Below are 24,355 nucleotides of genomic sequence, written 5' to 3'. Positions count from 1 at the left end.
CATTATAAATACCTGGTCTAAAAATAAGTGCAGATAATCGTGCAAGGGGGTTTCCAGCATCAGGCTAGGAAAAGGTAAGTGTCAGCTCGCTGTGGTTTTGAGGAAAGGGAGGAGATCTGGAGTTACCCTGAGCACGCAGGTAAGAGTGTCCGTGGATACAGACACATGTTCTCTCCCTGCTCAGCAATCAACCTGCAATCTACTGGTACTGTGGACAAAATTCACAACAATCTGTAAAGCAGTACTAGAAGCTGTATAGATAGATAGATAGATAGATAGACAGATAGACCTTGCAAGGACTGACTTTTACAACAAGACAATACTGGCTTGGGCAGCAGTGCGGAGTAGTGGTTAGGGCTCTGGACTCTTGACCAGAGTGTCGTGGGTTCAATCCCAGGTGGGGGACACTGCTGCTGTACCCTTGAGCAAGGTACTTTACCTAGATTGCTCCATTAAAAACCCAACTGTATAAATGGGTAATTGTATGCAAAAAATAATAATGTAATTGTATGTAAAAATAATGTGATATCTTGTAACAATTGTAAGTCGCCCTGGATAAGGGCATCAGCTAAGAAATAAATAATAATAATTAAATCGTGTGTATAGTTAAATGAATACATGTAATGAAAAATAAAAAATAATAATAACACTAAAAAGTAAAGCTGAAATACAGTGTTTGAAAACCTCAGCTATCTTCTGCGTCATTTCCACTGTTCAGTATCATTATGCGTTATGGTGTTGATGTTAATTGCATTGAAACTGTGAAACAAACAGGTGTGATAACGTTATCCCGGACTTCAGACACAGAGCGGCCGGGGAATTGGAAACCGAAAGCCTTTGCTGCGTTTGAAAACCGAATCTTCCAGCACGTGATGCAAACAAGAGGGCGGAGCTAAGAGGAATTCAACTGTTTAAAACCCAGAGGCGAATAGCGGACAGGGCAGAGAGAAGGACCTGAAACAGCGCACCTGAACTGAACTGGGAGCAGAAAAACTAAGAGAGAGAACAATACAACCCGCCGTCAATATTACATTACCGCACGAGAGACAACACCGTCTAACTCGAAGGTATGCAGTGTGAGATTTTTATTACCGTTATTATTATTATTATTTTAAATTTATTCTTAAAGTATGTATTGTAACACCTTAGAGTTAACAAACTGGAAAGGCAGTAGGCTGGGCACGTGCACTAAAAGAGTAGATGTGTCTAAAAGTAGCCTATACTACACCATTACATTTATTTCAAAATATCACAATATTAGTTATAATTACAATGTGATTTGAATGTGCTATAATATGGTTCACGTATTTTGAATGATGATGTAATTACCTGTAATATATCTCTCTATGAAGCAACTTTGTTCTATAATAGTTACACATTAAATACGTTATAATACTAATAGCTATATTTGGGGGTTGAATCGTTTTTTATCGGGTTAAACTCTAAAATCAAAGTCTTTGTCAATTACTAGTGTCCCTAAATCCGAATAGAACATGTAATACAGTCCGGGAGTCACTATAGCGGAGGCAGCGCGGTCCTGTGCGCTCTTCCTTTAGATGATTTTACAGAAGAGAGAGGCTGAGGTGCTGTTTGGCTTAGTGCTTAGAGCTGAGGGACTGGGAAGCAGTGTGACTTATTACGTAGACTTAAGGGACTGGCTCTTATTGGTTAGAGCTGAGGGACTGGGAGGCGGAATGGAATAGGGATTCGATCTGAGAGACTGGGAGGCAGGCTAGTGTAATAGTAAACATATTTTCTCCTGAACTGAAAAAACTTAAAATAAACGTAGCCTCCAGCACAATAAAACGATTCCGCACATCTAAATAATGAACGCATCTCCATTCTCTTTCTCTCCCATCCGCAGCGCTTATCCTCGAAGTGAAGATGCAGATTAAAGTCACGACCTTGACGGGGACTTGTTATCCCGTGGAAATGGATCCCAGCGCCACAGTGGGGCAGCTGAAGCAGGAGATCGAGCGTCGGGTCAGTGTTCCAGCGTTCCGGCAGAAACTGGCGATGCAGAAGAACGGGCGCAAAGAGCTGGAAGACGAGGGGAGGCGGCTGAGCGAGTGCGGGCTGGAGCACGGAGACACCGTGCTGGTGCTGGTCACCGAGCCCAAGTCCATGCAAGTCTTCTTGCGGAACCACAAGGGCCAGACGCATACATACGAGATCTTCCCGGGGGAGACGGTCACCGAGTTCCGGCAGAAGGTTTATCGGGTGGAAAGGGTTCCACCGGAGCAACAGGTGCTCGTCTGTCAATCCAAGACGCTTCAAGACGGCAGGAAATTGGAGGATTACAACATCAGCCCCAATACTACCATCACCTTGAACTTGCGTCTGAGAGGAGGCTAAGCGCAGCGCTGCGTCCAGTGCCTTCCAGAGATGCTTATCATCTTTGAATTACACCATGGACCTGATCTATAAAAGCATAATTACAGTACTACAGATTATCCTTAAATTTATGACAATTTGTTTTTCTTGTTTTTTTTAAGTTATTGTTTGTGTATTAAAATACTTGACGCATTCCCTAAGCTAAGGAGCTCTATAATGTGGTTGGCATCCCCCAGCACAACCGTTTAAAAAGATCACCTTAAAAAAGAAAAAAAAAAAAAAAAAAAGGTTGTGAATGCTTGCTAGTTTGCACAATCCCATTGGCCGGGCTGGCAGCCAGTTTCCAGGGGAGGCAATCTTGGTATTGTCCTTTTCTACTCTTATGGCAGCCCCAGGCTCTAATGCAGAATCAGAATATTGTCTTGATGTATCACTTCCCAAAGCAGGCACAACTAGAGCTTTGGACAGACGCCAACTGCATTGTGATGTCAGCGCCTTCGCCTCTCACTACTGAGAGATTCAGCTGATCAGGGCCATGCAGCTCTCCTAAACGTGGCTCATGTGCTGGGTGTCAAAGATCGTAACAATTAATAATGTGTCGCTGTTTTAAAAATGATATCTTTTGAGTGTGTAACGTTTTATTTGTGTATAGCTTTACAATTAAATAAAAAAAACTATTTAAAAATGTAAAAAGGCTGAACCTGTTTCATCAGGGTTGACTCTTACTGATGTGAGTGAGTGTCTGGGTGTGTGGGTGTGTGGGGTAGGATGGGGTGTATGTGTCTGGGGGGGGGGGTGGGGGGGGGGGGGGTATACACAGAACTTGTTGAATGGTTAATTTTATAAATCAGAATTAACTTCTCATCTATCCTCGTTGAAAAGGTGGTCATGAACTGTAAACCTGGTTTTAAGTAATCTTTAGATAAACAGTTCTTAACAAAATAGTCCTTAAAGTGAACATAGCCCTGGATGTAACATTGAATTACAACCTGAAACGTCATGTATCTGAACACCACTCTTTAAAGTTTACCATTTAAAATACTACTACTACTACTAATAATAATAATAATAATAATAATAGTACTACTACTACTACTAATAGCATCACCAAATCAAAATGTATATTTAGTATCACATAAAATGGAGCACTGCTTGAGTTCAAGATGAGCTTTTCTCAAATGAAGAGAGTTATGTTATGATCAATGCCTGTGTGTTCACGCATTATCTTTCTCAATTCTAGAAAATGACTGCCACCCTGTGGTCGCTTTGTGGTAGTTCAAGCAACAACTTCAGCACACACGCTATCTCAGAAGCAGGAGTGTTTACTTGTGTATTTATGAAGTTTGAGAAGAAACGGCAGTAAAGTATGATATATATATATATATATTTTGGACAAAGTAACTTTGCAACACAGTAAAGAGCGCATACATTAGGAAGATGTGTTATACCATTGACAACAATTTGAAAGATGTAAAACAGAAATGTTCCAATCTAAGTGTGGAAACTCCCTGGTAGGACCAGAGGATTGCTCTTGAGTGTGATTCATGCTGCTTACCTGGCCTGACCCTTACAGAGAAACACAAACTGACTTTCCAATCTCAGTATAACAACAAATATGAACCTTTCACACAGCGCCGCCCACAACGAAAACAGAAACTTTCACACGTCACCTGGTAAACAAGGGATATTTGAAACCCCATGACATTAAACCTCTCATTGGGTAACCTTATTAACCTTTTTGGAATGAACGCAAATCGGCCTAAATGAGCCTCTAGTTTAATAACAGTGGTTTAGCTACCTGAGGGGTGATCTGAGGAACCTCCGCACAGGGGTAAAGACACTGGATGTGATCAGTGTTTTACAGAGCGGGGATAGCCCTGGATTGCACCTACCCTGCATACCCCAGGGTCACCCGGAGTCCTGGAACAAGTGGTGATACACGTATTATCTCTGACTAAAGGTAAATGGTACACAATGAATACTAGTGGCGTGGGGTATAAGACCAATGCAAAACTGCATGAAACTCTAATAACAATTATAGGCATCAATTTAACACTTTCCTTCTAATTGTAAAGTACTACTTGACATGTCATGCAAATATCTACTAAGTATATTAGACCATATTTTAACACCCTGGAGTTTTTGAGCTAATCAGACACCACCATATATATTTATAAGTTGATATCAGCTGCAGACTCATATCCACTTCAACATTCACCTGTACAAGTCTCAGCTTGCTTCTTCAGCACGTTCTGTTTCAGTTTTCTTTCTCCTGCTTATCAGGGCTCCGTGCACGATGACGTCATCCTCTGCTCAGCAGGTATCTGCTGGTATTTGTGACGGCTCGCATCAGGAATTCCCCTCTTGGCTGTTTTGCATTTCCTCTCTGTGTCGGAAAACCTTTAAAAACTTCAAATCCTCAGTCATAAAATAGCCAGGAATACTAAAAGAAATGTAGTTTGTGGAAAAAAAAAAAACCTGTGCACTGTGTCAGGTGCCCTGAGAGCTTCTGTATAAGCAGGGAAATGCATCTTGATCATACTGGAGTACAGATCAGTCCTCTCCACTATGATGATGCATCACACAGCTGCATCGACTCAATACTGCTTTTAAATATGAGATCAAACTATGACGCAGTCAGGCAGACAAACACTATGGCTAAAAATAAAGCCTGTTCATACCTTTGGCACCTTGGTGTCGGGGACCCTGTTCTAGGTTGAAATAGTGGAATCGTTTTGAAGTAAGGAAGTGTGGAGTAGTGGTTAGGGCTCTGGACTCTTGACCAGAGTGTCGTGGGTTCAATCCCAGGTGGGGGACACTGCTGCTGTACCCTTGAGCATGGTACTTTACCTAGATTGCTCCATTAAAAACCCAGCTGTATAAATGGATAATTGTATGTAAAAAATAATAATGTAATTGTATGTAAAAATAATGTGATATCTTGTAACAATTGTAAGTCGCCCTGGATAAGGGCATCAGCTAAGAAATAAATAATAATAATTAAATCGTGTGTATAGTTAAATGAATACATGTAATGAAAAATAAAAAAAATAATAATAACACTAAAAAGTAAAGCTGAAATACAGTGTTTGAAAACCTCAGCTATCTTCTGCGTCATTTCCACTGTTCAGTATCATTATGCGTTATGGTGTTGATGTTAATTGCATTGAAACTGTGAAACAAACAGGTGTGATAATGTTATCCCGGACTTCAGACACAGAGCTGCCGGGGAATTGGAAACCGAAAGCCTTTGCTGCGTCTGAAAACCGAATCTTCCAGCACGTGATGCAAACAAGAGGGCGGAGCTAAGAGGAATTCAACTGTTTAAAACCCAGAGGCGAATAGCGGACAGGACAGAGAGAAGGACCTGAAACAGCGCACCTGAACTGAACTGGGAGCAGAAAAACTAAGAGAGAGAACAATACAACCCGCCGTCAATATTACATTACCGCACGAGAGACAACACCGTCTAACTCGAAGGTATGCAGTGTGAGATTTTTATTACCGTTATTATTATTATTATTTTAAATGTATTCTTAAAGTATGTATTGTAACACCTTAGAGTTAACAAACTGGAAAGGCAGTAGGCTGGGCATGTGCACTAAAAGAGTAGATGTGTCTAAAAGTAGCCTATACTACACCATTACATTTATTTCCAAATATCACAATATTAGTTATAATTACAATGAGATTTGAATGTGCTATATCGATTCACGTATTTTGAATGATGATGTAATTACCTGCAATATATCTCTCTATGAAGCAACTTTGTTCTATAATAGTTACACATTAAATACGTTATAATACTAATAGCTATATTTTGGGGTTCAATCGTTTTTTATCGGGTTAAACTCTAAAATCAAAGCCTTTGTCAATTACTAGTGTCCCTAAATCCGAATAGAACATGTAATACAGTCCGGGAGTCACTATAGCGGAGGCAGCGCGGTCCTGTGCGCTCTTCCTTTAGATGATTTTACAGAAGAGAGAGGCTGAGGTGCTGTTTGGCTTAATGCTTAGAGCTGAGGGACTGGGAAGCAGTGTGACTTATTACGTAGACTTAAGGGACTGGCTCTTATTGGTTAGAGCTGAGGGACTGGGAGGCGGAATGGAATAGGGATTCGATCTGAGAGACTGGGAGGCAGGCTAGTGTAATAGTAAACATATTTTCTCCCAAACTGAAAAAACTTAAAATAAACGTAGCCTCCAGCACAATAAAACGATTCCGCACATCTAAATAATGAACGCATCTTCATTCTCTTTCTCTCCGATCCGCAGCGCTTATCCTCGAAGTGAAGATGCAGATTAAAGTAACGACCTTGACGGGGACTTGTTATCCCGTGGAAATGGATCCTAGCGCCACAGTGAGGCAGCTGAAGCAGGAGATCGAGCGACGGGTCAGTGTTCCAGCGTTCCGGCAGAAACTGGCGATGCAGAAGAACGGGCGCAAAGAGCTGGAAGACGAGGGGAGGCGGCTGAGCGAGTGCGGGCTGGAGCACGGAGACACCGTGCTGGTGCTGGTCACCGAGCCCAAGTCCATGCAAGTCTTCTTGCGGAACGACAAGGGCCAGACGCATACATACGAGATCTTCCCGGGGGAGACGGTCACCGAGTTCCGGCAGAAGGTTTATCGGGTGGAAAGGGTTCCACCGGAGCAACAGGTGCTCGTCTGTCAATCCAAGACGCTTCAGGACGGCAGGAAATTGGAGGATTACAACATCAGCTCCAATACTACCATCACCTTGAACCTGCGTCTGAGAGGAGGCTAAGCGCAGCGCTGCGTCCAGTGCCTTCCAGAGATGCTTATCATGTTTGAATTACACCATGGACCTGATCTTATAAAAGCATAATTACAGCCCTACTGATTATCCTTAAGTTTATGACAATTTGTTTTTCTTGTTTTTTTAAGTTATTGTTTGTGTATTAAAATACTTGATGCATTCCCTAAGCTAAGGAGCTCTATAATGTGGTTGGCATCCCCCAGCACAACCGTTTAAAAAGATCACCTTAAAAAAAAAAAAAAGTTGTGAATGCTTGCTAGTTTGCACAATCCCATTGGCCAGGCTGGCAGCCAGTTTCCAGGGGAGGCAATCTTGGTATTGTCCTTTTCTACTCTTATGGCAGCCCCAGGCTCTAATGCAGAATCAGAAGATTGTCTTGATGTATCACTTCCCAAAGCAGGCACAACTAGAGCTTTGGACAGACGCCAACTGCATTGTGATGTCAGCGCCTTCGCCTCTCACTACTGAGAGATTCAGCTGATCAGGGCCATGCAGCTCTCCTAAACGTGGCTCATCTGCTGGGTGTCAAAGATCGTAACAATTAATGTGTTCCTGTTTTAAAAATGATATCTTTTGAGTGTGTAACGTTTTATTTGTGTATAGCTTTACAATTAAATAAAAAAAAAAACTATTTAAAAATGTAAAAAGGCTGAACCTGTTTCATCAGGGTTGACTCTTACTGATGTGAGTGAGTGTCTGGGTGTGTGGGGTGGGTGGGTGTGTGGGGTGGGGTGGGGTGGGGTGGGTGTGTGGGGTAGGATGGGGTGTATGTGTCTGGGGGGGGTGGGGTGTGTATACACAGAACTTGTTGAATGGTTAATTTTATAAATCAGAATTAACTTCTCATCTATCCTCGTTGAAAAGGGGGTCATGAACTGTAAACCTGGTTTTAAGTAATCTTTAGATAAACAGCTCTTAACAAAATAGTCCTTAAACTGAACAGAGCCCTGGATGTAAGATTGAATTACAACCTGAAACGTCATGTATCTAAACACCACTCTTTAAAGTTTTCTTGCGGAACGACAAGGGCAAGACGCATACATACGAGATCTTCCCGGGGGAGACGGTCACCGAGTTCCTGCAGAAGGTTTATCGGGTGGAAAAGGTTCCACCGGAGCAACAGGTGCTCCTCTATGAATCCAAGCCGCTTCAAGACGGCAGGAAATTGGAGGATTATAACATCAGGCCCCATACTACCATCACCTTGAACCTGCGTCTGAGAGGAGGCTAAGCGCAGAGCTGCGTCCATTGCTTTCCAGAGATGCTTATCATCTTTGAATTACACCATGGACCTGATCTATAAAAGCATAATTACAGCCCTACTGATTATCCTTAATACAGTGACTGTGGAGCTGCGTATGACTTAATTGTTTAGCATTTACATAACATACTGTAAACAACCCCCCCCCCAAAAAAAAAAAAAAAAAATATATATATATATATATATATATATATATATATATATATATATATATATATATACAAGTTTATGACATTTTTGTTTTGTTGTTTCATTTAAGTTATTATTTGTGTATTAAAATACTTGCTGCATTCCCTAAGCTAAGGGGTTATATAACGTGGTTGGCATCCCCCAGCACAAACGTTAAAGACCACCTTTCTTGCACTTACTTGTGAATGCTTGCTAGTTTGCACAATGCCATTGGCCGGGCTGGCAGCCCGTTTCCTTTTCTGTCCTTTTCTGAGAGATTCAGCTGATCAGGGCCATGCAGCTCTCCTGTTGCAGTGATTCTGTGAAAATGTGGTGCATCTGCTGGGTGTCAAGGATCGTAACACCTGTCTGTAACAGCTAATGTGTCCCTGTTTTAAAAATGATATATTTTGAGTGTGTAACGTTTTACTTTTGTATAGATTTGCAATGAAATAAAAATTTATAAAAAAAGTGAATCTGTTGCATCAAGGTTGACTCTTACTGAACATGTGAGTGTGTGTCTGGGGGGTCGGGGATGGGGGGTGAGGTGGGGGGTGAGGTGGAGGCTGGGGGGTGGGAATGGGGTGCGGGTGAGGGAGGAGGGATGGGGCTATACACAGAACTTGTTGAATTGTTAATTTTATAAATCAGAATGAACTTCTCATCTATCCTCGTTGAAAAGGTGGTCATGAACTGTAAACCTGGTTTTAAGTAATCTTTAGATAAACAGCTCTTAACAAAATAGTCCTTAAACTGAACAGAGCCCTGGATGTAACATTGAATTACAACTTGAAACGTCATGTATCTGAACACCACTCTTTAAAGTTTACCATTTAAAATACTACTACTACTACTACTACTACTACTACTACTACTAATAATAATAATAATAATAATAGTACTACTACTACTACTACTAATAGCATCACCAAATCAAAATGTATATTTAGTATCACATACAATGGAGCACTGCTTGAGTTCAAGATGGGCTCTTCTCAAATGAAGAGAGTTATGTTATGATCATTGCCTGTGTGTTCACGCATTATCTTTCTCAATTACTTAAACTTTGTTAATTTAAGCCACAACTTCAGCACACACGCTATCTCAGAAGCAGGAGTGTTTACTTGTGTATTTATGAAGTTTGAGGAGAAACGGCAGTAAAGTATGATGTCCACTCAAAGCTGAAACATCGGTGAGCGCAGATCAGCCTAAATGAGCCTCTTTAATAACAGTGGTTTAGGCAACTAAGGGGGGATCTGATGAACCTCCACACAGAGGTATAGACACTGGAGTTGAATACCGTTTTACAGAGCTGGGATAGCCCTGATTGCTTTAAGCACCTACCCTGCATACCCCAGGACACTTTATACTGAACGGTACTACTTGATATGCCATGTAAATATCTCATAAGAAAGTATTAAACATATTTGAACACCCTGGAGTGTGTTTTTGAGCCTATAAAACGGTACTCTTCACCCTACACACTATTATATATATATATATATATATATATATATATATATATATATATATATATATATATATAAATGTATATATGACATCAGCTGCTGACTCATATTCACTTCAACATTCACCTCTACAAGTCTCAGCTTGTACTAAGTGTTGTGCTTCTTCAGCACTTTCTGTTTCCGTTTTCTTCTTGTGTTTCAATAGCTTTCAATGTATTGATGATGATGACGTCATCCTCTGCTCAGCAGGTATCTGCTGGTATTTGTGACGGGGCCATCAGGAATTCCCCTCTTGCTGTTTTGCATTTCCTCTCTGTGCTGGCGTGTGATTGGCTGTGCTTGTCGCTGGTCTGAATTGTGTGCTTCTGCTGTATTCCAGAACGCCCTTGAGATGTTGACACTAATCTGGCTTCCCATTCTGGTTAATCAAGAAAGAACTCAACTTAATTAAAGTAAAACCTAAAACAACTTCAAATCATCATAAACAGTAATACTAAAAGAAAAAAAAAAACCTGTGCACTGTGTCAGGTGCCCTGAGAGCTTCTGTATAAGCAGGGAAATGCATCTTGATCATACTGGAGTACAGATCAGTCCTCTGCACCATGATGATGCATCACACAGCTGCACCGACTCAATACTGCTTTTAAATATGAGATCAAACTATGACGCAGTCAAGCAGACAAATATTATTTGCATTCTTCTCACTATAGTATTTGTTTAAAAGCATTATAAATACCTGGTCTAAAAATAAGTGCAGATAATCGTGCAAGGGGGTTTCCAGCATCAGGCTAGGAAAAGGTAAGTGTCAGCTCGCTGTGGTTTTGAGGAAAGGGAGGAGATCTGGAGTTACCCTGAGCACGCAGGTAAGAGTGTCCGTGGATACAGACACATGTTCTCTCCCTGCTCAGCAATCAACCTGCAATCTACTGGTACTGTGGACAAAATTCACAACAATCTGTAAAGCAGTACTAGAAGCTGTATAGATAGATAGATAGATAGATAGACAGATAGACCTTGCAAGGACTGACTTTTACAACAAGACAATACTGGCTTGGGCAGCAGTGCGGAGTAGTGGTTAGGGCTCTGGACTCTTGACCAGAGTGTCGTGGGTTCAATCCCAGGTGGGGGACACTGCTGCTGTACCCTTGAGCATGGTACTTTACCTAGATTGCTCCATTAAAAACCCAACTGTATAAATGGGTAATTGTATGCAAAAAATAATAATGTAATTGTATGTAAAAATAATGTGATATCTTGTAACAATTGTAAGTCGCCCTGGATAAGGGCATCAGCTAAGAAATAAATAATAATAATTAAATCGTGTGTATAGTTAAATGAATACATGTAATGAAAAATAAAAAATAATAATAACACTAAAAAGTAAAGCTGAAATACAGTGTTTGAAAACCTCAGCTATCTTCTGCGTCATTTCCACTGTTCAGTATCATTATGCGTTATGGTGTTGATGTTAATTGCATTGAAACTGTGAAACAAACAGGTGTCATAATGTTATCCCGGACTTCAGACACAGAGCGGCCGGGGAATTGGAAACCGAAAGCCTTTGCTGCGTTTGAAAACCGAATCTTCCAGCACGTGATGCAAACAAGAGGGCGGAGCTAAGAGGAAATCAACTGTTTAAAACCCAGAGGCGAATAGCGGACAGGGCAGAGAGAAGGACCTGAAACAGCGCACCTGAACTGAACTGGGAGCAGAAAAACTAAGAGAGAGAACAATACAACCCGCCGTCAATATTACATTACCGCACGAGAGACAACACCGTCTAACTCGAAGGTATGCAGTGTGAGATTTTGTATTACCTTTTTTAAATGAGATTATTATTATTTTAAATTTATTCTTAAAGTATGTATTGTAACACCTTAGAGTTAACAAACTGGAAAGGCAGTAGGCTGGGCACGTGCACTAAAAGATTAGATGTGTCTAAAAGCAGCCTATACTACACCATTACATTTATTTCAAAATATCACAATATTAGTTATAATTACAATGAGATTTGAATGTGCTATATCGATTCACGTATTTTGAATGATGATGTAATTACCTGTAATATATCTCTCTATGAAGCAACTTTGTTCTATAATAGTTACACATTAAATACGTTATAATACTAATAGCTATATTTTGGGGTTGAATCGTTTTTTATCGGGTTAAACTCTAAAATCAAAGCCTTTGTCAATTACTAGTGTCCCTAAATCCGAATAGAACATGTAATACAGTCCGGGAGTCACTATAGCGGAGGCAGCGCGGTCCTGTGCGCTCTTCCTTTAGATGATTTTACAGAAGAGAGAGGCTGAGGTGCTGTTTGGCTTAGTGCTTAGAGCTGAGGGACTGGGATGCAGTGTGACTTATTACGTAGACTTAAGGGACTGGCTCTTATTGGTAGAGCTGAGGGACTGGGAGGCGGAATGTAATAGGGATTCGATCTGAGAGACTGGGAGGCAGGCTAGTGTAATAGTAAACATATTTTCTCCTGAACTGAAAAACCTAAACTAAATGAAATGATAACAACTGGTCAACCTATAGTTCCGCACATCTAAATAATGAACGCATCTTCATTCTCTTTCTCTCCTATCCGCAGCGCTTATCCTCGAAGTGAAGATGCAGATTAAAGTAACGACCTTGACGGGGACTTGTTACCCCGTGGAAATGGATCCCAGCGCCACAGTGGGGCAGCTGAAGCAGGAGATCGAGCGACGGGTCAGTGTTCCAGCGTTCCGGCAGAAACTGGCGATGCAGAAGAACGGGCGCAAAGAGCTGGAAGACGAGGGGAGGCGGCTGAGCGAGTGCGGGCTGGAGCACGGAGACACCGTGCTGGTGCTGGTCACCGAGCCCAAGTCCATGCAAGTCTTCTTGCGGAACGACAAGGGCAAGACGCATACATACGAGATCTTCCCGGGGGAGACGGTCACCGAGTTCCGGCAGAAGGTTTATCGGGTGGAAAGGGTTCCACCGGAGCAACAGGTGCTCGTCTGTCAATCCAAGACGCTTCAAGACGGCAGGAAATTGGAGGATTACAACATCAGCCCCAATACTACCATCACCTTGAACCTGCGTCTGAGAGGAGGCTAAGCGCAGCGCTGCGTCCAGTGCCTTCCAGAGATGCTTATCATCTTTGAATTACACCATGGACCTGATCTATAAAAACATAATTACAGCCCTACTGATTATCCTTAAGTTTATGACAATTTGTTTTTCTTGTTTTTTTAAGTTATTGTTTGTGTATTAAAATACTTGATGCATTCCCTAAGCTAAGGAGCTCTATAATGTGGTTGGCATCCCCCAGCACAACCGTTTAAAAAGATCACCTTAAAAAAAAAAAAAAAAAAAAAAAGTTGTGAATGCTTGCTAGTTTGCACAATCCCATTGGCCGGGCTGGCAGCCAGTGTCCAGGGGAGGCAATCTTGGTATTGTCCTTTTCTACTCTTATGGCAGCCCCAGGCTCTAATGCAGAATCAGAATATTGTCTTGATGTATCACTTCCCAAAGCAGGCACAACTAGAGCTTTGGACAGACGCCAACTGCATTGTGATGTCAGCGCCTTCGCCTCTCACTACTGAGAGATTCAGCTGATCAGGGCCATGCAGCTCTCCTAAACGTGGCTCATCTGCTGGGTGTCAAAGATCTTAACAATTAATGTGTCCCTGTTTTAAAAATGATATCTTTTGAGTGTGTAACGTTTTATTTGTGTATAGCTTTACAATTAAATAAAAAAAACTATTTAAAAATGTAAAAAGGCTGAACCTGTTTCATCAGGGTTGACTCTTACTGATGTGAGTGAGTGTCTGGGTGTGTGGGGTGGGTGGGTGTGTGGGGTAGGATGGGGTGTATGTGTCTGGGGGGGGGGGGGGGTGGGTATACACAGAACTTGTTGAATGGTTAATTTTATAAATCAGAATTAACTTCTCATCTATCCTCGTTGAAAAGGTGGTCATGAACTGTAAACCTGGTTTTAAGTAATCTTTAGATAAACAGCTCTTAACAAAATAGTCCTTAAAGTGAACAGAGCCCTGGATGTAATATTGAATTACAACCTGAAACGTCATGTATCTGAACACCACTCTTTAAAGTTTACCATTTAAAATACTACTACTACAACTACTACAACTACTAATAATAATAATAATAGTACTACTACTACTACTACTACTACTAATAGCATCACCAAATCAAAATGTATATTTAGTACCACATAAAATGGAGCACTGCTTGAGTTCAAGATGGGCTCTTCTCAAATGAAGAGAGTTATGTTATGATCAATGCCTGTGTGTTCACGCATTATCTTTCTCAATTACAGAAAATGACTGCCACCCTGTGGTCGCTTTGTGGTAGTTCAAGCAACAACTTCAGCACACACGCTATCTCAGAAGCAGGAGTGTTTACTTGTGTATTTATGAAGTTTGAGAAGAAACCGCAGTAAAGTATGATTATATATATATATATATATATATATATATCATATTTTGGACAAAGTAACTTTGCAACACAGTAAAGAGTGCATACATTAGGAAGATGTGTTATACCATTGACAACAATTTGAAAGATGTAAAACAGAAATGTTCCAATCTAAGTGTAGAAACTCCCTGGTAGGACCAGAGGATTGCTCTTGAGTGTGATTCATGCTGCTTACCTGGCCTGACCTTTACAGAGAAACACAAACTGACTTTCCAATCTCAGTATAACAACAAATATGAACCTTTTACACAGCGCCGCCCACAACGAAAACAGAAACTTTCACCCGTCACCTGGTAAACAAGGGATATTTGAAACCCCATGACATTAAACCTCTCATTGGCTAACCTTATTAACCTTTTTGGAATGAACGCAAATCAGCCTATATGAGCCTCTAGTTTAATAACAGTGGTTTAGCTACCTGAGGGGTGATCTGAGGAACCTCCGCACAGGGGTAAAGACACTGGATGTGATCAGTGTTTTGCAGAGCGGGGACAGCCCTGGATTGCACCTACCCTGCATACCCCAGGGTCACCCGGAGTCCTGGAACAAGTGGTGATACACGTATTATCTCTGACTAAAGGTAAATGGTACACAATGAATACTAGTGGCGTGGGGTATAAGACCAATGCAAAACTGCATGAAACTCTAATAACAATTATAGACATCAATTTAACACTTTCCTTCTTATTGTAAAGTACTACTTGACATGTCATGCAAATATCTACTAAGTATATTAGACCATATTTTAACACCCTGGAGTTTTTGAGCTAATCAAACACCACCATATATATTTATAAGTTGATATCAGCTGCAGACTCATATCCACTTCAGCATTCACCTGTACAAGTCTCAGCTTGCTTCTTCAGCACGTTCTGTTTCCGTTTTCTTTCTCCTGCTTATCAGGGCTCCGTGCACGATGACGTCATCCTCTGCTCAGCAGGTATCTGCTGGTATTTGTGACGGCTCGCATCAGGAATTCCCCTCTTGGCTGTTTTGCATTTCCTCTCTGTGTCGGAAAACCTTTAAAAACTTCAAATCCTCAGTCATAAAATAGCCAGGAATACTAAAAGAAATGTAGTCTGTGGAAAAAAAAAAAACCTGTGCACTGTGTCAGGTGCCCTGAGAGCTTCTGTATAAGCTGGGAAATGCATCTTGATCATACTGGAGTACAGATCAGTCCTCTCCACTATGATGATGCATCACACAGCTGCATCGACTCAATACTGCTTTTAAATATGAGATCAAACTATGACGCAGTCAGGCAGACAAACATTATGGCTAAAAATAAAGCCTGTTCATACCTTTGGCACCTTGGTGTCGGGGACCCTGTTCTAGGTTGAAATAGTGGAATCGTTTTGAAGAAAGGAAGTGTGGAGTAGTGGTTAGGGCTCAGTATGATTATGCGTTATGGTGTTGATGTTAATTGCATTGAAACTGTGAAACAAACAGGTGTGATAATGTTATCCCGGACTTCAGACACAGAGCTGCCGGGGAATTGGAAACCGAAAGCCTTTGCTGCGTCTGAAAACCGAATCTTCCAGCACGTGATGCAAACAAGAGGGCGGAGCTAAGAGGAATTCAACTGTTTAAAACACAGAGGCGAATAGCGGACAGGGCAGAGAGAAGGACCTGAAACAGCGCACCTGAACTGAACTGGGAGCAGAAAAACTAAGAGAGAGAACAATACAACCCGCCGTCAATATTACATTACCGCACGAGAGACAACACCGTCTAACTCTAAGGTATGCAGTGTGAGATTTTTATTACCGTTATTATTATTATTTTTTAAATTTATTCTTAAAGTATGTATTGTAACACCTTAGAGTTAACAAACTGGAAAGGCATTAGGCTGGGCACGTGCACTAAAAGATTAGATGTGTCTAAAAGTAGCCTATACTACACCATTACATTTATTTCAAAATATCACAATATTAGTTATAATTACAATGAGATTTGAATGTGCTATATCGATTCACGTATTTTGAATGATGATGTAATTACCTGTAATATATCTCTCTATGAAGCAACTTTGTTCTATAATAGTTACACATTAAATACGTTATAATACTAATAGCTATATTTTGGGGTTGAATCGTTTTTTATCGGGTTAAACTCTAAAATCAAAGCCTTTGTCAATTACTAGTGTCCCTGAATCCGAATAGAACATGTAATACAGTCCGGGAGTCACTATAGCGGAGGCAGCGCGGTCCTGTGCGCTCTTCCTTTAGATGATTTTACAGAAGAGAGAGGCTGAGGTGCTGTTTGGCTTAGTGCTTAGAGCTGAGGGACTGGGAAGCAGTGTGACTTATTGCGTAGACTTAAGGGACTGGCTCTTATTGGTAGAGCTGAGGGACTGGGAGGCGGAATGTAATAGGGATTCGATCTGAGAGACTGGGAGGCAGGCTAGTGTAATAGTAAACATATTTTCTCCTGAACTGAAAAACCTAAACTAAATGAAATGATAACAACTGATCGCCCTATAGTTCCGCACATCTAAATAATGAACGCATCTTCATTCTCTTTCTCTCCCATCCGCAGCGCTTATCCTCGAAGTGAAGATGCAGATTAAAGTAACGACCTTGACGGGGACTTGTTATCCCGTGGAAATGGATCCCAGCGCCACAGTGGGGCAGCTGAAGCAGGAGATCGAGCGTCGGGTCAGTGTTCCAGCGTTCCGGCAGAAACTGGCGATGCAGAAGAACGGGCGCAAAGAGCTGGAAGACGAGGGGAGGCGGCTGAGCGAGTGCGGGCTGGAGCACGGAGACACCGTGCTGGTGCTGGTCACCGAGCCCAAGTCCATGCAAGTCTTCTTGCGGAATGACAAGGGCCAGACGCATACATACGAGATCTTCCCGGGGGAGACGGTCACCGAGTTCCGGCAGAAGGTTAATCGGGTGGAAAGGGTTCCACCGGATCAACAGGTGCTCGTCTGTCAATCCAAGACGCTTCAGGACGGCAGGAAATTGGAGGATTACAACATCAGCCCCAATACTACCATCACCTTGAACCTGCGTCTGAGAGGAGGCTGAGCGCAGCGCTGCGTCCAGTGCCTTCCAGAGATGCTTATCATGTTTGAATTACACCATGGACCTGATCTTATAAAAGCATAATTACAGCCCTACTGATTATCCTTAAGTTTATGACAATTTGTTTTTCTTGTTTTTTTTAAGTTATTGTTTGTGTATTAAAATACTTGCTGCATTCCCTAAGCTAAGGAGCTCTATAATGTGGTTGGCATCCCCCAGCACAACCGTTTAAAAAGATCACCTTAAAAAAAAAAAAAAAAAAAAAAGTTGTGAATGCTTGCTAGTTTGCACAATCCCATTGGCCGGGCTGGCAGCCAGTTTCCAGGGGAGGCAATCTTGGTATTGTCCTTTTCTACTCTTATGGCAGCCCCAGGCTCTAATGCAGAATCAGAAGATTGTCTTGATGTATCACTTCCCAAAGCAGGCACAACTAGAGCTTTGGACAGACGCCAACTGCATTGTGATGTCAGCGCCTTCGCCTCTCACTGCTGAGAGATTCAGCTGATCAGGGCCATGCAGCTCTCCTAAACGTGGCTCATCTGCTGGGTGTCGAAGATCGTAACAATTAATGTGTCCCTGTTTTAAAAATGATATCTTTTGAGTGTGTAACGTTTTATTTGTGTATAGCTTTTCAATTAAATAAAAAAAACTATTTAAAAATTTAAAAAGGCTGAACCTGTTTCATCAGGGTTGACTTACTGATGTGAGTGAGTGTCTGGGTGTGTGGGGTGGGGTGGGGTGGGTATACACAGAACTTGTTGAATGGTTAATTTTATAAATCAGAATTAACTTCTCATCTATCCTCATTGAAAAGGTGGTCATGAACTGTAAACCTGGTTTTAAGTAATCTTTAGATAAACAGCTCTTAACAAAATAGTCCTTAAAGTGAACATAGCCCTGGATGTAACATTGAATTACAACCTGAAACGTCATGTATCAGAACACCACTCTTTAAAGTTTACCATTTAAAATACTACTACTACAACTACTACTACTACTACTAATAATAATAGTAGTACTACTACTACTAATAGCATCACCAAATCAAAATGTATATTTAGAATCACATAAAATGGAGCACTGCTTGAGTTCAAGATGGGCTCTTCTCAAATGAAGAGAGTTATGTTATGATCAATGCCTGTGTGTTCACGCATTATCTTTCTCAATTACAGAAAATGACTGCCACCCTGTGGTCGCTTTGTGGTAGTTCAAGCAACAACTTCAGCACACACGCTATCTCAGAAGCAGGAGTGTTTACTTGTGTATTTATGAAGTTTGAGAAGAAACGGCAGTAAAGTATGATTATATATATATATATATATATATCATATTTTGGACAAAGTAACTTTGCAACACAGTAAAGAGTGCATACATTAGGAAGATGTGTTATACCATTGACAACAATTTGAAAGATGTAAAACAAAAATATTCCAATCTAAGTGTGGAAACTCCCTGGTAGGACCAGAGGATTGCTCTTGAGTGTGATTCATGCTGCTTACCTGGCCTGACCTTTACAGAGAAACACAAACTGACTTTCCAATCTCAGTATAACAACAAATATGAACCTTTCACACAGCGCCTCCCACAACGAAAACAGAAACTTTCACACGTCACCTGGTAAACAAGGGATATTTGAAACCCCATGACATTAAACCTCTCATTGGCTAACCTTATTAACCTTTTTGGAATGAACGCAAATCAGCCTAAATGAGCCTCTAGTTTAATAACAGTGGTTTAGCTACCTGAGGGGTGATCTGAGGAACCTCCGCACAGGGGTAAAGACACTGGATGTGATCAGTGTTTTACAGAGCGGGGATAGCCCTGGATTGCACCTACCCTGCATACCCCAGGGTCACCCGGAGTCCTGGAACAAGTGGTGATACACGTATTATCTCTGACTAAAGGTAAATGGTACACAATGAATACTAGTGGCGTGGGGTATAAGACCAATGCAAAACTGCATGAAACTCTAATAACAATTATAGGCATCAATTTAACACTTTCCTTCTAATTGTAAAGTACTACTTGACATGTCATGCAAATATCTACTAAGTATAATAGACCATATTTTAACACCCTGGAGTTTTTGAGCTAATCAGACACCACCATATATATTTATAAGTTGATATCAGCTGCAGACTCATATCCACTTCAGCATTCACCTGTACAAGTCTCAGCTTGCTTCTTCAGCACGTTCTGTTTCCGTTTTCTTTCTCCTGCTTATCAGGGCTCCGTGCACGATGACGTCATCCTCTGCTCAGCAGGTATCTGCTGGTATTTGTGACGGCTCGCATCAGGAATTCCCCTCTTGGCTGTTTTGCATTTCCTCTCTGTGTCGGAAAACCTTTAAAAACTTCAAATCCTCAGTCATAAAATAGCCAGGAATACTAAAAGAAATGTAGTCTGTGGAAAAAAAAAAACCTGTGCACTGTGTCAGGTGCCCTGAGAGCTTCTATATAAGCTGGGAAATGCATCTTGATCATACTGGAGTACAGATCAGTCCTCTCCACTATGATGATGCATCACACAGCTGCATCGACTCAATACTGCTTTTAAATATGAGATCAAACTATGACACAGTCAAGCAGACAAACACTATGGCTAAAAATAAAGCCTGTTCATACCTTTGGCACCTTGGTGTCGGGGACCCTGTTCTAGGTTGAAATAGTGGACTCGTTTTGAAGAAAGGAAGTGTGGAGTAGTGGTTAGGGCTCTGGACTCTTGACCGGAGGGTCGTGGGTTCAATCCCAGGTGTGGGACACTGCTGCTGTACCCTTGAGCATGGTACTTTACCTAGATTGCTCCATTAAAAACCCAACTGTATAAATTGATAATTGCATGTAAAAATAATAATGTAATTGTATGTAAAAATAATGTGATATCTTGTAACAATTGTAAGTCGCCCTGGATAAGGGCATCAGCTAAGAAATAAATAATAATAATTAAATCGTGTGTATAGTTAAATGAATACATGTAATGAAAAATAAAAAATAATAATAACACTAAAAAGTAAAGCTGAAATACAGTGTTTGAAAACCTCAGCTATCTTCTGCGTCATTTCCACTGTTCAGGTGTCATAACGTTATCCCGGACTTCAGACACAGAGCGGCCGGGGAATTGGAAACCGAAAGCCTTTGCTGCGTTTGAAAACCGAATCTTCCAGCACGTGATGCAAACAAGAGGGCGGAGCTAAGAGGAATTCAACTGTTTAAAACCCAGAGGCGAATAGCGGACAGGGCAGAGAGAAGGACCTGAAACAGCGCACCTGAACTGAACTGGGAGCAGAAAAACTAAGAGAGAGAACAATACAACCCGCCGTCAATATTACATTACCGCACGAGAGACAACACCGTCTAACTCGAAGGTATGCAGTGTGAGATTTTTATTACCGTTATTATTATTATTATTTTAAATGTATTCTTAAAGTATGTATTGTAACACCTTAGAGTTAACAAACTGGAAAGGCAGTAGGCTGGGCATGTGCACTAAAAGAGTAGATGTGTCTAAAAGTAGCCTATACTACACCATTACATTTATTTCAAAATATCACAATATTAGTTATAATTACAATGTGATTTGAATGTGCTATATCGATTCACGTATTTTGAATGATGATGTAATTACCTGTAATATATCTCTCTATGAAGCAACTTTGTTCTATAATAGTTACACATTAAATACGTTATAATACTAATAGCTATATTTTGGGGTTGAATCGTTTTTTATCGGGTTAAACTCTAAAATCAAAGCCTTTGTCAATTACTAGTGTCCCTGAATCCGAATAGAACATGTAATACAGTCCGGGAGTCACTATAGCGGAGGCAGCGCGGTCCTGTGCGCTCTTCCTTTAGATGATTTTACAGAAGAGAGAGGCTGAGGTGCTGTTTGGCTTAGTGCTTAGAGCTGAGGGACTGGGAAGCAGTGTGACTTATTGCGTAGACTTAAGGGACTGGCTCTTATTGGTAGAGCTGAGGGACTGGGAGGCGGAATGTAATAGGGATTCGATCTGAGAGACTGGGAGGCAGGCTAGTGTAATAGTAAACATATTTTCTCCTGAACTGAAAAACCTAAACTAAATGAGATGATAGCAACTGATCGCCCGTTCCGCAGATCTAAATAATGAACGCATCTTCATTCTCTTTCTCTCCCATCCGCAGCGCTTATCCTCGAAGTGAAGATGCAGATTAAAGTCACGACCTTGACGGGGACTTGTTACCCCGTGGAAATGGATCCCAGCGCCACAGTGGGGCAGCTGAAGCAGGAGATCGAGCGTCGGGTCAGTGTTCCAGCGTTCCGGCAGAAACTGGCGATGCAGAAGAACGGGCGCAAAGAGCTGGAAGACGAGGGGAGGCGGCTGAGCGAGTGCGGGCTGGAGCACGGAGACACCGTGCTGGTGCTGGTCACCGAGCCCAAGTCCATGCAAGTCTTCTTGCGGAATGACAAGGGCCAGACGCATACATACGAGATCTTCCCGGGGGAGACGGTCACCGAGTTCCGGCAGAAGGTTTATCGGGTGGAAAGGGTTCCACCGGAGCAACAGGTGCTCGTCTGTCAATCCAAGACACTTCAGGACGGCAGGAAATTGGAGGATTACAACATCAGCCCCAATACTACCATCACCTTGAACCTGCGTCTGAGAGGAGGCTAAGCGCAGCGCTGCGTCCAGTGCCTTCCAGAGATGCTTATCATGTTTGAATTACACCATGGACCTGATCTTATAAAAGCATAATTACAGCACTACTGATTATCCTTAAGTTTATGACAATTTGTTTTTCTTGTTTTTTTTAAGTTATTGTTTGTGTATTAAAATACTTGATGCATTCCCTAAGCTAAGGAGCTCTATAATGTGGTTGGCATCCCCCAGCACAACCGTTTAAAAAGATCACCTTAAAAAAAAAAAAAAAAAAAGTTGTGAATGCTTGCTAGTTTGCACAATCCCATTGGCCGGGCTGGCAGCCAGTTTCCAGGGGAGGCAATCTTGGTATTGTCCTTTTCTACTCTTATGGCAGCCCCAGGCTCTAATGCAGAATCAGAAGATTGTCTTGATGTATCACTTCCCAAAGCAGGCACAACTAGAGCTTTGGACAGACGCCAACTGCATTGTGATGTCAGCGCCTTCGCCTCTCACTACTGAGAGATTCAGCTGATCAGGGCCATGCAGCTCTCCTAAACGTGGCTCATCTGCTGGGTGTCAAAGATCGTAACAATTAATAATGTGTCCCTGTTTTAAAAATGATATCTTTTGAGTGTGTAACGTTTTATTTGTGTATAGCTTTGCAATTAAATAAAAAAAACTATTTAAAAATTTAAAAAGGCTGAACCTGTTTCATCAGGGTTGACTCTTACTGATGTGACTGAGTGTCTGGGTGTGTGGGGTGGGTGGGTGTGTGGGGTAGGGTGGGGTGTATGTGTCTGGGGGGGTGGGGTGGGTATACACAGAACTTGTTGAATGGTTAATTTTATAAATCAGAATTAACTTCTCATCTATCCTCGTTGAAAAGGTGGTCATGAACTGTAAACCTGGTTTTAAGTAATCTTTAGATAAACAGCTCTTAACAAAATAGTCCTTAAAGTGAACAGAGCCCTGGATGTAATATTGAATTACAACCTGATACGTCATGTATCAGAACACCACTCTTTAAAGTTTACCATTTAAAATACTACTACTACAACTACTACTACTACTAATAATAATAGTACTACTACTACTACTAATAGCATCACCAAATCAAAATGTATATTTAGTATCACATAAAATGGAGCACTGCTTGAGTTCAAGATGGGCTCTTCTCAAACGCAGAGTTATGTTATGATCAATGCCTGTGTGTTCACGCATTATCTTTCTCAATTCTAGAAAATGACTGCCACCCTGTGGTCGCTTTGTGGTAGTTCAAGCAACAACTTCAGCACACACGCTATCTCAGAAGCAGGAGTGTTTACTTGTGTATTTATGAAGTTTGAGAAGAAACGGCAGTAAAGTATGATTCTATATATATATATATATATATATATATATATATATATATATATATATATTGGACAAAGTAACTTTGCAACACAGTAGAGTGCATACATTAGGAAGATGTGTTATACCATTGACAACAATTTGAAAGATGTAAAACAGAAATGTTCCAATCTAAGTGTGGAAACTCCCTGGTAGGACCAGAGGATTGCTCTTGAGTGTGATTCATGCTGCTTACCTGGCCTGACCTTTACAGAGAAACACAAACTGACTTTCCAATCTCAGTATAACAACAAATATGAACCTTTTACACAGCGCCGCCCACAACGAAAACAGAAACTTTCACACGTCACCTGGTAAACAAGGGATATTTGAAACCCCATGACATTAAACCTCTCATTGGCTAACCTTATTAACCTTTTTGGAATGAACGCAAATCAGCCTAAATGAGCCTCTAGTTTAATAACAGTGGTTTAGCTACCTGTATTTGTGTATTTATGAAGTTTGAGAAGAAACGGCAGTAAAGTATGAAACTCAAAGCTGAAACATCGGTGAGCGTGATGTGAAGACAGCAGTTTGCATTCTCCAAACACAGTTCCACACAAACACTTCCTGTGACATCATGATGTGTGACCTTCGTGTCACACCTGGCTGCAGGTTGGATGGTAAACTGCAGCTGGAGCTGGTGGAGAGCCTGTGTGAGCACACTGAAACATGGTGCAAGTAAACTATATACAAGTCAGATTTCACAGCTGTAACACCATAACATCATTAAAAATCTTATACTATATGACTGGGCGTAGTTTAATTATCCCTACATAGTTTAGTTTACCTTTTCATACAGTAATAAGGCAGTCCTTGTTTATATAGTTGATTTATATCTCAAA

At 41.3% G+C, this 24,355-nt stretch overlaps 5 protein-coding genes across 5 annotated transcripts; all 5 read left to right on the top strand.

Annotated features, from left to right (window-relative positions):
• The first annotated feature begins 806 nt into the window (after positions 1–806).
• On the top strand, positions 807–2,641 carry LOC117426288 (polyubiquitin-B-like). Its single transcript, XM_059032929.1, has 2 exons — positions 807–1,067; positions 1,865–2,641. The coding sequence occupies exon 2, from the start codon at positions 1,885–1,887 to the stop codon at positions 2,353–2,355; it is 471 nt and encodes a 156-aa protein (XP_058888912.1). The 5' UTR covers positions 807–1,067; positions 1,865–1,884; the 3' UTR covers positions 2,356–2,641.
• A 2,814-nt stretch (positions 2,642–5,455) lies between these two features.
• Positions 5,456–7,759, top strand: LOC131739372 (polyubiquitin-B-like). The gene is made up of 2 exons (XM_059032931.1): positions 5,456–5,814; positions 6,610–7,759. Exon 2 carries the CDS (start codon positions 6,630–6,632, stop codon positions 7,098–7,100), a length of 471 nt encoding a protein of 156 aa, XP_058888914.1. The 5' UTR covers positions 5,456–5,814; positions 6,610–6,629; the 3' UTR covers positions 7,101–7,759.
• Positions 7,760–11,643: 3,884 nt separating this feature from the next.
• LOC131739370 (polyubiquitin-B-like) lies at positions 11,644–13,733 on the top strand. The gene is made up of 2 exons (XM_059032928.1): positions 11,644–11,801; positions 12,607–13,733. Exon 2 carries the CDS (start codon positions 12,627–12,629, stop codon positions 13,095–13,097), a length of 471 nt encoding a protein of 156 aa, XP_058888911.1. The 5' UTR covers positions 11,644–11,801; positions 12,607–12,626; the 3' UTR covers positions 13,098–13,733.
• Positions 13,734–16,081: 2,348 nt separating this feature from the next.
• Positions 16,082–18,181, top strand: LOC131739369 (polyubiquitin-B-like). Its single transcript, XM_059032927.1, has 2 exons — positions 16,082–16,222; positions 17,019–18,181. Exon 2 carries the CDS (start codon positions 17,039–17,041, stop codon positions 17,507–17,509), a length of 471 nt encoding a protein of 156 aa, XP_058888910.1. The 5' UTR covers positions 16,082–16,222; positions 17,019–17,038; the 3' UTR covers positions 17,510–18,181.
• A 2,432-nt stretch (positions 18,182–20,613) lies between these two features.
• Positions 20,614–22,826, top strand: LOC131739371 (polyubiquitin-B-like). The gene is made up of 2 exons (XM_059032930.1): positions 20,614–20,870; positions 21,664–22,826. The coding sequence occupies exon 2, from the start codon at positions 21,684–21,686 to the stop codon at positions 22,152–22,154; it is 471 nt and encodes a 156-aa protein (XP_058888913.1). The 5' UTR covers positions 20,614–20,870; positions 21,664–21,683; the 3' UTR covers positions 22,155–22,826.
• Positions 22,827–24,355: the final 1,529 nt, after the last annotated feature.

This window comes from Acipenser ruthenus, chromosome 11 (assembly GCF_902713425.1).
Source record: "Acipenser ruthenus chromosome 11, fAciRut3.2 maternal haplotype, whole genome shotgun sequence".
NCBI lineage: Eukaryota > Metazoa > Chordata > Actinopteri > Acipenseriformes > Acipenseridae > Acipenser > Acipenser ruthenus.
This window is presented reverse-complemented; position numbering and strand designations above follow the sequence as displayed.